Consider the following 11,931-nt stretch of genomic DNA (forward strand, 5'->3'; position numbering starts at 1 on the left):
GGGAGGGCTTAGCCCTATTAGCCCACAACCAGCCGTCCCAGATACACACACACACACACACACACACATATATATATGTACATTTGTTTTTGACTTTTCTTTGTTTTAAGCAAGAAATAATGAACTTTTTAATCTTAAAATTAACAAAATAAAGGTTACACATTATTGAATAAACACTGCGAGAAGCCGAAGTCTTCGTAATAAATATTTCCTTCGTTTGATCTGTGGAATTGACGCAGTTGCTTCTCATATCAATCCTGATGTGTTGTGTTGACGTTTGTAAACGTTGTGCGACACTATGGTCGTTTGACGGCAGAGAGGCTGAGCCAATCAGAGAGCAGATCCCTTGTGTTTTGCTCTGAATGATGAAAGTAAAGTCACCGCAATGTTACAGAGGAGGACTTCCTGCGACGTAAGGTTTGTCTTAAAAATAAAATGCCTGTTAAATTGCATCGTCAGTGACTTTGTCCATCCTGTCCGTCACATTTATATTTTGGGGTGCAGCTGAAACTTGAAAATCTTTATGCCAAGTCAAATTACAGATAACTTAAATTAATCATTGCTTTGGGATCACAATGTTTTCAGTAATTACTTGATAAACTATACAGTATAAATAACAAGTTGCATGGATAAATACAACTAAAATATACAGTAATATACCTGCAAACATTTGAAAATACATCAAAAACTTAGGTCACGTTATTTTTGCCAACTTTGTTCCCATTAACAGAGTTTGTTTCAGCTCATTTTTATTTTAAATTTGATAGTTTTGATTCAGATGTGTTTTTTAAGTGCTATTTTACAGTGAAATTTATTTTAAAAGTATTATCTAAAAATAGTTAAACAGAGACAGTGAAATTAGTTATTTTCTTAAAATGGTTCCACTTTAACTGTTTTTTTAAATTGGCCTATTCAGTTTTTTTGTTCCGCTTAATTAAATTATATTGTTGCTCTTTTTATAATTTTTTCTTTTATTAATTTATATTTTTGTAATTTTATCGTCGTTGATGCTTTGGCAACATTGTTAATATAATATTCACACTAATAAACGCTTATTGAGCTAAGTGTCATTAACGGAAGTAGCTGGTTTTATTTTGAAAGTATCTCCGCGTCAGTTCGTCCTCACTTCTGGTCACTTGACGCGGACGTCGCTCCGCTTCACGCTGTGAACTGAAACTTGCTGATCTCACGTCACTTTATAAAAGCGCTCTAACGGAGCTCTGTGCTTCATTTCTCCCGGTGTTCGGTAACGGAGAGTGGCGGACTCAGCTGCACGATGTCCGGCCACGGTCACGGTCACGGCTGCGGGTGTGAGGGCGAGCACGAGCCCGCAGAGAGGGGCCTGGAGTACGGACTCTACCGGCGGATCGACCTGGACAAGCTGCAGTGTCTGAACGAGAGCCGGGACGGAGACGGGAGGCTGGTGTTCAAGCCCTGGGACCAGCGGAACGACCGGGAGAAGGTAACCGCCGTGCAGAGCCTCTCTGCCGCGTAGAGCCTCTGTCTGAGCCCGCAGAGAGCGAGCGACGCTGTGGTGGGCTTCAGTCAGCACACAAGAGGCGGACTGCGGCTGCGCAGTTTTAAAAAATGAACTTATTAATGTTGGAGGTTCAAGGGAGGCAGCAAATACACAAAATGACCACAGAGAGACACGAAATTACGAGAAAGAGACACTAAAGAGCACAAAAGACAAATATAGGCTGTAAAACTAGCTTAAACAGATATGAAAGGACCAAAAGTGAAACAAAGAAACTCCAAAAACCCAAATTTTATACATATATATATATATATATATATATATATATATATATATATATAGGCAAGAGACGAACACAAAATGGCCACAAAGAGACACTAAATGATGACAAAGAGAAAAAAAGAGACAGCTACAATGAGACACTAAAAGACCTCAAAAACAAACTAAACGACCACAAAGAGACATATTCGAGCACTAAAGACCAAACTGAGATGAAAAACTACCTTAACAATTCACAAAATGACCATAAAGACCTAAAAAAAATAACCACAGCGAGACACTGAATTACCACTGACAGACGCGAACGAGCACTAAAGACCACAATAAGATGTAAAAGTATCTTAAAGAGACACTAAAGGACCACAAAGAAATGCAAAAAAACAAAATGAGATTTAAAACAATAACATAAAACGACAAAATGGCCAAAAAGTGACAAAAAAAGAGACCAAAAATGACCACAAAATAACTGCAATGAGTTGAAAACTAGCGCCAAAGACCATAATGACGTATAAAACGACCTCGAAGACATGTAAAACAACCACGGAGTAACACAAAATGACCACAAAGAAATACAAAACGACCACGATTACCACTAAGACATACAGAATGACAAAAAAGTGACAGAAAATGACCATTAAGTGGCAAAAACAAACTCGGAGATAAAAAAAATGACCAGTAATAGACACAAAATTAGCACAAGAAGACAGTAAATGACCAAAAAGTGACACAAAATGACCGTAAAGAGACAGAAAACAACCGCATAGATGCACACAATGATGACTAATAGACACAAAACTACCACAGAGAGGTATACAATAACTGGAACAAGATATTAAATGACCAAAAAGAGATGCAAATGAGCACCAAAAAACAAATAGAATGTAAAACGACCTCTAAGACTTGTAAAATGCCAGCAATGACATAAAAATAACCACAAAGCGACTGAAAGTGACCACAAAGATATGTAAAGTGACAACAAAGAGACTCAAAACAACCACAGAGACACACAGAATGACCACAAATATACATTAAGTGACCACAAAGACCAAAATGAGATGTAATAAGCTACCTCCAATAGATGTTAACCTACAGCAAAAATATAGAAAATGATCACAAAGAGAGAATATCAATATACCGAGACACCGAATGCCGAAAAGTAATTGTACAACGACCACTAACAGACTGTAGAGGCTTGAAACGACCACAAAGGTGCATTAAATGACCACTGAAGACTAAAATAAGATATAAAGCGACCTCACAGACACGTAGAATGACCACAAAGTGATTAAAAAATTACCGTTATTAGACAGAAAATGACTACAAAAAGATGTAAAATGATGCCTGAGAGACACACATGACCATCAAAATAGAAATATTCCAAAAAATATATTTAAAGTGACCATAAACAGACTGAAAACGACCACAAACAAGCATTAAATGACCACAAAGAAGTGCAAAACGACAACAGTGATACATAAAATGACAACAATGAGACACAAAACAACCACGAAAAGACACCAAAGCTTCTAAAATCCTAGAACTTTCTGCTTTTTTTTATTTATTACAGCAAACTGAATATGTGAGATTGCAAGAGATTTTTTTTCACTGTTTCCTCACTTTGTATAGACAGAATATTTTATTATTTAACAAATTAACTGATCATTAATGTCACATCTATGCAGTTTTAGAACATTGTTGTTGTTCTTAAATGCTTCTTTGTATGGACTGAAACTTTACTGGACAGATACAATCTATTTGAACTTTAAATGATATTTTCTTTGCTGGTTTGTCTATAAAATGTTTTTTAAAAAGAAGCAAGAATGCCATTAAATGCTGAGGCAGTCTTATTTTTCTCACACAGTATGACCAATCACATGTTTAGCTCAAGGCTTTTACGTTAAAGTGATGCACATCCTCAGACACAAAAATGAAAGAAGCCTCAGCAAGAGAAGCAGCAGAGGATCAGATCTGTAGAATAACAACCTTTATAGTTTCCTTCGAGCTCATGCTGCCGTCTTCAAACGTCTTTTTTTGTCCCAGACCCAAAAATAATCAGCTTTCCATCATTTCTAGTAAATAAAAGCAAAACATCTTCACATTAGACAAGCTGGAAAACAAAAACATTGTTTTTGCAGCTCTAATTTTATTAAAGCTCTTAGTAAGGCCAAGAGGAAAAACCTGGAACCTGGTGACTGTTAGTTAAACAATAAAAGATGAATCAGTATTCAGGATGTACAATCAAGAAGGGAAAAGTTGTGAATAAAAGTGATGTTTTTGAGAAGTATTAACTGGTTGTTTTTCGCCTTGTAGTTTGTGGAGAGCGATGCAGATGAAGAGCTGCTGTTCAACATCCCGTAAGTCCTCAGATCATCTGCACTGTCAGCATGAACTGCAACTTTTTACTGCTGTTTGTGTAAACAGATTTAGAAAATATTTACATTACAAGGGTTTATTATTATTTAATGTGTTGGTATATATGCAGGGTTTCTCTTAAAATCAACTAAGAAGAGTAAGAAAGCAACTACAGAGACACACAACATGACTACAGAGACACAAAATGACTACAAAGAGATGCAGAACAACCACAAAGAGACACAAATCGAGTGCACAGAGACAGTGAACAACCACAGTGAGACACAAAACAACCACAGAGACAAAACAACCGCAAAGAGACAGTAAACGACCGCAAAGAGACAGTAAACGACCGCAAAGAGACAGTAAACGACCGCAAAGAGACAGTAAACGACCGCAAAGAGACTGTAAACAACTGCAGAGACAGTAAACAACTGCAGAGACCGTAAACAACTGCAAAGAGTCTGTAAACAACTGCAAAGAGTCTGTAAACAACTGCAAAGAGACTGTAAACAACTGCAAAGAGACTGTAAACAACTACAAAGAGACTGTAAACAACTGCAGAGACTGTAAACAACTGCAGAGAGACTGTAAACAACTGCAGAGAGACTGTAAACAACTGCAGAGAGACTGTAAACAACTGCAGAGACTGTAAACAACTGCAGAGACTGTAAACAACTGCAGAGACTGTAAACAACTGCAGAGACTGTAAACAACTGCAGAGAGACTGTAAACAACTGCAGAGACTGTAAACAACTGCAGAGACTGTAAACAACTGCAGAGACTGTAAACAACCACAAAGAGACAGTGAACGACCGCAAATAGACAGTAGACAAACACAAAATGACCTCAGTGATGTGTTTGTGCTGTAGGCTGAGGTTAAAATCGCACAAATCAAAGTACATGATGTGTTAAACATTTGCTGAATTGGCACCATTTGCTTGATAAATGATAATCTGTTCATCAGCTGTATAGAAACTGTTGTTCCATGTTTTGTAATTTCACCCCAAAGCATTTCTGGTTGTGTTTTCATCTTTTATTTTCACTCTCGGCTCTAAATGCTGCCGACAGCGTCTGACTGTGTTTCATGTTTCAGTTTCACCGGCAGCGTGAAGCTAAAAGGAATCATCATCTCTGGAGAAGACGACGAATCTCATCCTGCTGAGATCAGACTGTGAGTTTCTGCTTCTCTCATCAGGAATCGGCTTTAAATCAACAAAACCCAGATGGGTTTAGAGTTACAGGATGAAACCAAACAGGAAAATCTTTGCTTTCTAAATTACACTTCGTACTCTGGCTGCTTAGGAAGGTAGAAGACTAAACTCCCAGCCTGATCTGCAGTCATTTATATTTATACGTTTTCTTCTCCTGTTGGTTTTCTGTCTGTGTAGATACAAGAACATCCCTCAGATGTCGTTTGATGACACCGGCAGAGAACCTGAGCAGGCCTTCAGGCTCAACAGAGACCCTTTGGCTCAGTTGGAGTATCCCACAAAGTGAGAACACAAACTACACAACACACACAATACAACACAGCATTACACTCACTGCACACTTTAGTGCTCTTCACCTGTCATATGACGTGTGTTTTAAAGGAAGACATTGGAAAAAGTTCATGAAAACAACCCAGTATTAAAATAATCCAAGAAATTTGTACTCGCTTGAGGTAGTTTTGGAATTTTTTGAACCATTTGAACCCAAAACTTTTGTTTCCAAGTAAACCAGTCGTTCTTCAGCCTAAACTGAGCTTCATATCACACAGATGTTAGAACTATTATCAGCTTATAATCTACAAATATGTGAAATCTTCTAGGACCTACAGTTGTTTTGTAATTAACCTTTAAAACAGGAGTGTCAAACATGCGGCCCGTGGGCCAAAACCGGCCCTCAAAATGTAAAAATTCCAGAGATGACATTAACTGCAGATTGTACTTCTGCACCCTAAGTGTATTTAATCTTAAACGAAAGCCTCTCCTCTTCTTTCCCCACGTCTAGAATCGCCCGTTTTTCCAGCGTTCACCATCTTTCCATCCACATCTCCAGGAACTTTGGAGCAGAGAGCACCAGGGTTTATTTCATCGGCCTCAGAGGAGAATACTCAGAGGTCAGTCTGAACCGGACATAAATCAAAACCTGAGCGCTGAATCCTGTTTCTGATCATTTAGAATACGATGTGGAGGAAAAGTCGGGTTTATTTCAACCTGTTGTATTTCATATTAATGAAAAGGTCGAACTATATTAATCCTGGAAGACATTCTGGTGTCAGATGTTGCTTAGAAAACAAATTAAATTGACATGAGAATAAATGGAGTGCTTTGTGGAAAAGCAGTAAGATATGTGTGAAGCTGACATTTTATAGGCAATTGCCATATAAATCAGTAACAGCTGGCAAATTCCACCTCTACCGTCACTTTGCTGGGTGATTTACACATTAGGAAGTGGTGACAGGTAGCAAATATTTCTGTCAAAACCCTGTTTCAAACTAAGAGATATAATATACAAAACAAATCAGATCAGCTGGACTCAGATCTATTTTAAGTTGCTGAAGACATACTTTTCTCCTAATTTGATTTGATTTTAACTTTTTACTTTTTAGGTTTGAATGGTGTTAAAGTAAATTTTAAAATTCCTGCATAAGAACAACAATTTTAGCATTAAATATGTCATTTTGATTAATGAGCTTCCACATACTGGTGAATAGACCATTACAGAAACATAGAAAAATATTGTGATTTTCAGCAGTGCTGTGAATTCAGGGCAGCGGTGTCAAACGCCTTACACTGGGTGGTGCTCTAATGTATTTTTAAGCACTGTGTATATATGTGATATGTTTGTGAGGATCAAATATTAGAATCTTATTAACACTTTAAATCACTTAAGAGCAGCTTTATTAGACTGCTTTCCTTTAAAGTAGCAGTACCTAATAAACTGGCAGCAGGAGTTCATTCATTCATCCCCTTCATTCATGATGTTATTTATCTTCAACTTGTTCCTACATGAAAGCATTCACTCTTGACTTTTTCCCGGAATTCCTCCTGATGAACAAACATTTTGTTCAGGTCTGAGTCGCATCATAAATTTACTGAGAGCAGGTTTTATTTTGCCTCGTGTTTCATCCTCAGATTCTTTCCTCAAATATTTGGCATCTTTCTGGACTTACCGTTCCGCTCTCCACCCGACAGCAGCCTCACTTTGTCTGTTAAAATTCTTTACAGAGTTTGTACCTCTGAAATTCAGACCACATAGTTCAGTCTCTTCATGCCTGTGTGTCGATTCTTCGTATTATTTAAAATATTTCCCGTCATCCAGCATGTTATGGAGGAATGATGGTGAAGGTGATGGAAGCATTTCATCCATCTCCTGCTGTTTTCCCTCCTCAGCTCGGCCTTGCTGTGTTTTCTTAAGTTTGAATCATAAACTGGATGTAAAGATGGATGATTTCTCAACACTTCTTACTTCACAGTGAAATAATGAATCCTGAAAGTGACTGAATCTTTTGCTGCTGTGAGTTCGTACGTTGATAGCGGCTGAGAGGTGAAGATGCTCACTGGACGCTTCTCGTTCTCTAGATAAAAATGATTTGTTGCTGCTAGTTGCTGAGCTAATGAGCCACATATTTTATTTCTCATAGATGAGTTTCACTTTAAGGCAGGAAGCTGGAGCTAACTTTACAAACTAGAAAAGCACTCAGAGGGCAGCACGCTGTCAAGGCTCTTCATTCCCCCGTATGGCACTGTTAGAAATGCAGCATTTTTTTTCTTAGAAATGCCTTTTATTAGTTATTGATAATCGAAAGTCACAGCACCATAGAATGTGTCCATTTAATATAGATGTACCCTCAAACAAAATGACCCTGTGCTGAGCTCAGGCGTGTGTTATCCATGTTTACCTTATGTACGAATACCGAATCAAAATAAGCTGCATCACTGCCAAAACCTAATCACTTGGTCCTTGTGTCATTTGTGACCTTCTCTGGAAATGTCATCCAAATCCGTTAGCCTGTTTTTGAGTGATGTTGCTGACAGACAGACAGACAGACAGACAGACAGACAGACGTCAAACGTACGGCAATCATCACATAACTCTGCTGCTTTCCTTGGTGGAGTAATTAAACTATGCATTCATTTTTGTTTTGTGTAGTTGTTATGTCATCCATTTCTATCAACAATCCACAGCTTGAACCCTCTGAAACCCCAGAACCTGATGACAGGTTGGAAATGCATGTTTTGTTATTTTTAAATCTCCAAAAATTACCACATTTGTCCAAGACAGAAACAGTCAAAACAGAAAAAAATCATCGATTTTTCAACTTTCCAACAATCCACTAATGTGCAACGTGCATTTATTACATGACCGAATGAATGTCAGGACAAGAAGGCCACAAAAAGAAATCAAAATAATCAAAACAACAACAAAACAAAGTAAAACATAACAAAACGAAGCAAAAGAAAGCAAAAAATAATAACACACCTCATCTGAAAAGGAGTAGAATGAAGCACAAGCTTCATAGTTATTTATTAGTAAAAATATTTCTGCATGTGTGATTTTAAAAAGTTACCCAAAATAAACTCTTTACACCAGATTCTGTTAAAAACAAAATACATTAAATTCTGCTTAGACCCTATGATTCACAAAAACATCACGTCTTGGTTGAACTGCAGGCTTTATTTAAACAGAGGAGCATCGAATCAGAACCCACAGTGACACCAGTGTCACAAACACTCTGAGTGCTACAGTCTCTTCCTGTAAAGTTTTATGTCTGACCTTAACTCATTAAGCCCTTTAAGGAAAAATGGGTCTGGGTTCTTATGGGATAAAATACTGTAGTAAAATATCTACACTGTGTACAGCTTTGGTTTTTCCCAGTATTGCAGTATTGGTAACATCTGTGGTCATATTTTTTGGTTTTTATTTTTGTAAAAAGCTTTAAGAAGTTAAACTTTTGTTTTCCGTTTTTATGATTATAGCAGTCTAAGTGTGTCATGCTGCATGGACGACATTTTTTTTAAATTTCTTCTTCTAGTCATGGTTGTGTTGTTTCCATAGAGGAGCAGGACTTTACATTACAGAGAAAAAATGAACCTACAGTGAGGTAAAATGTAACAGGAGTTAAAAAAGACTGAGAAGCCTGTCTTCTTCTTTGTCCTTTCAGGCTCACAGACACGAGGTGACGATCTGTAACTACGAGGCGGCGGCCAACCCTGCAGATCACAAACTGGAGAGCATCATCCCCCAAACCAACTTCATCTCCTGAGAGCTGCACCGAGTTGGAAGGAGGAAGAGGAGGATGACGAGGATGAGGAGAGGTTTCACTGGCGTCTGATGACTGTCGTAAAGATTCGGTTCAACGCTGCGAACGGCAGGTTGGTCGAAGTCGAGCGAGAGATCTGAAGAGCCGAGAGCTTCAGAGTGATGGAAGTGCAGAGCTGTCTCTGTTTATGTGGCAATAAAGGGTGAAGGCTGAATGTGGGCTTCATAATAAATGCATGAAACATTTGACACTCAGATAAAGTCTGCTGTTCTCACTTTAATCTGTCTAGTAAAGATTCCAGCATTTCAAAATAAAGTGACGGCTGCTATTAACCATCTGAACCCCAAAACCAGCCGGCGGGTTTGAAAGAAAAAAAATCACCCAAATTACACCATTTATCAGAACCAGAAACTGTAAAAACAGTTAGAATCTTTAGATTTCCTGCTTTCTATGAATCCTTGAACTACTCATCTGTGATGTGTGGAAACTTCACCAAGTCTAAGCTTTAAATCAGGATGTCTTTTTGTTCTACATGTCTCTTTAAAAATTCATTAAAAATCTAATGTCTGCTTGAGCCAGAATTTGTAAAAAAAATAAAATAAAATTCTGCTCTCCTCAATGCAACCATGAAGCTATTAGTGACTCTGCTGCGACCAACAGTCACATGACAAAAATTCCGGTAACTTTCGACGGAACTGCAGGCAGTGTTTATTCTATACACCTCATTTAAAAATTCAGCAGAAATAAAACATTTGCTTGAATCAGAATTTGTCAAATCCGAAAAATTCTGCTCTCCTCAATGCAACCGTGAAGCTATCAGTGACTCTGCTGCGACAAACAGTCATACGACAACAATTCTGGTAATTTTCGACTGAACTGCAGGCCGTGTTTACACAGAACTAATAGAAATTAAGTATGGAAAGCAGTTAAATATATGAGTTGTAAAATATCTGCAGTATGTAGAGACACAGATTTCTTTTCCAGGACTGGTAACACCTGTGTACACACAAAAATGATGTATGCGTTGATTACATTTTCTTCATTTTTTGCAAAATAAATAATCAGTAAATTAATTTCTACTTTTTTTTTCATTTTTATTTTTTTACATTATAACTCTGTCATACAGCACAGAACACTGAGTTCTCTCTCCTTTTTCATGTTTGTTCTGTTTCCACAGAAGTGCAGGATTTTATATTGTAGTAAAAAATGAACCCACAGTGAGAAAAAAATGTGACAAATAAGAAGAAGCTGTTTGGGGTTCAGGGGGTTCAAATTACACATTAAAGGCTTTGAATGGAAACCACACAGTGACAGACGTTTGTTGTTATTTTACATCATGCATTCTTAATGAGCGTCACACAATGACAACATTATTTTGCTTGAGTTGCTGCTTCAGTATGTAAAAAATCCAGACATAAATACAGATTTGGAGCCATTGTTGCTGCTTGAGATGCTTATTTTCTGCCACCCAGTGGATCGTTTTGTGACTGCGTTCATCTTTGAGCAGTAACTGGGTTGCTCTTTGTTTTTTTGTGTTTCTGTTTTTTCAGTTTATCTCTGTGATGGGATGAATTCCCAGCAGCTTTTTGATGGTTTAACCCAGTTATTAAAGTACAATATTTGTAATCTGAGTGGGAGGAATTTCCAGTGAGGAAATAAAGCTGTTGTGTTTTATTTACGGCAAGATAAAACGGGCTGTGAGCTCCATAATAAAACAAATGTGTCACTTCCACTTTGCTTGTTTCCAGAGCTGCTGAGCAAATAGTTCCTGCTGTAATCTCATTAAAAAGCGCTGCATCTCTTCCACATGTTCCTTTTTCTCTGCAAAGCTGTTATGTCATTCTTGATTTCTCTGCATCACAAATCCAGTTTACCATCAGTGGCAGTGACTCATTTACAGGAACGTGCAGCTGAATGTGGGAGACGTTTGGAATGTTTAAAGACGAACTGGAATAGATATAAAGATAATGAAGCTAATCAGTTTTATTTGAAAATGCTCTGATGTTTTTTGTTTTCTTTATTGTTAATCATCTGGGAGATATTTTGCAGTTTTTGTTTCATTATTCAGCTTTTAAAACTTGTACCACTCCAACATATTGTGAAAATAAAGAGAAGCAAACGACTGGAATTCTGTTATTCTATCATTAGGTTTAGTACTAATTCTTTAAAAAATATGTAGAACTTCCAAAGAAGCTGTACAAAAATGTCATTTTTACAGTAGGGATTGTTTTTTTTAAAGTGTGATCTCAACTAAATACAGTTTTCAACTTCATTTTCATAGAATAAAATAACAGAAATTAGAAGAAATATTCAACTGAAATCGAAATTTTAAATTGTGTGCATGAATTTATTTTGATAATTTGCTTAGATGTGATATAAAATAGTAGAATCTGACTTTACTCTGCAGTAAATCCTGTATGACTACCAGGCAAATGGATTTATTGCGCCAACATTTTTTGGCTTTGGACATAAAATCTGATGAAACAAATCCAGAAAATACTGAAAGTCTTTACTTACAGCTTCGATTTTAATTAAAACTGACTTAATCTGAGCACAGATTCTTCAGAAATTT

At 37.2% G+C, this 11,931-nt stretch overlaps 1 protein-coding gene across 1 annotated transcript; it reads left to right on the forward strand.

Moving 5' to 3' along the window:
* Positions 1–1,019: 1,019 nt before the first annotated feature.
* On the forward strand, positions 1,020–11,481 carry pithd1 (PITH (C-terminal proteasome-interacting domain of thioredoxin-like) domain containing 1). The gene is made up of 6 exons (XM_022206938.2): positions 1,020–1,462; positions 4,067–4,110; positions 5,205–5,282; positions 5,500–5,604; positions 6,104–6,212; positions 9,261–11,481. Exons 1-6 carry the CDS (start codon positions 1,277–1,279, stop codon positions 9,360–9,362), a joined length of 624 nt encoding a protein of 207 aa, XP_022062630.2. The 5' UTR covers positions 1,020–1,276; the 3' UTR covers positions 9,363–11,481.
* The last annotated feature ends 450 nt before the right edge of the window (positions 11,482–11,931 follow it).

Source organism: Acanthochromis polyacanthus, chromosome 11 (genome assembly GCF_021347895.1).
Source record: "Acanthochromis polyacanthus isolate Apoly-LR-REF ecotype Palm Island chromosome 11, KAUST_Apoly_ChrSc, whole genome shotgun sequence".
Taxonomy (NCBI): Eukaryota; Metazoa; Chordata; class Actinopteri; family Pomacentridae; genus Acanthochromis; species Acanthochromis polyacanthus.

Coding starts and splice junctions, on each gene's coding strand:
- pithd1 (XM_022206938.2), top strand. CDS start 1,277: ATGTCCGGCCACGGTCACGGTCACGGCTGCGGGTGTGAGGGCGAGCAC. Junction 5,605..6,103: donor CAGTTGGAGTATCCCACAAA/GTGAGAACACAA, acceptor CCCCACGTCTAG/AATCGCCCGTTTTTCCAGCG. Junction 6,213..9,260: donor TCAGAGGAGAATACTCAGAG/GTCAGTCTGAAC, acceptor TTGTCCTTTCAG/GCTCACAGACACGAGGTGAC.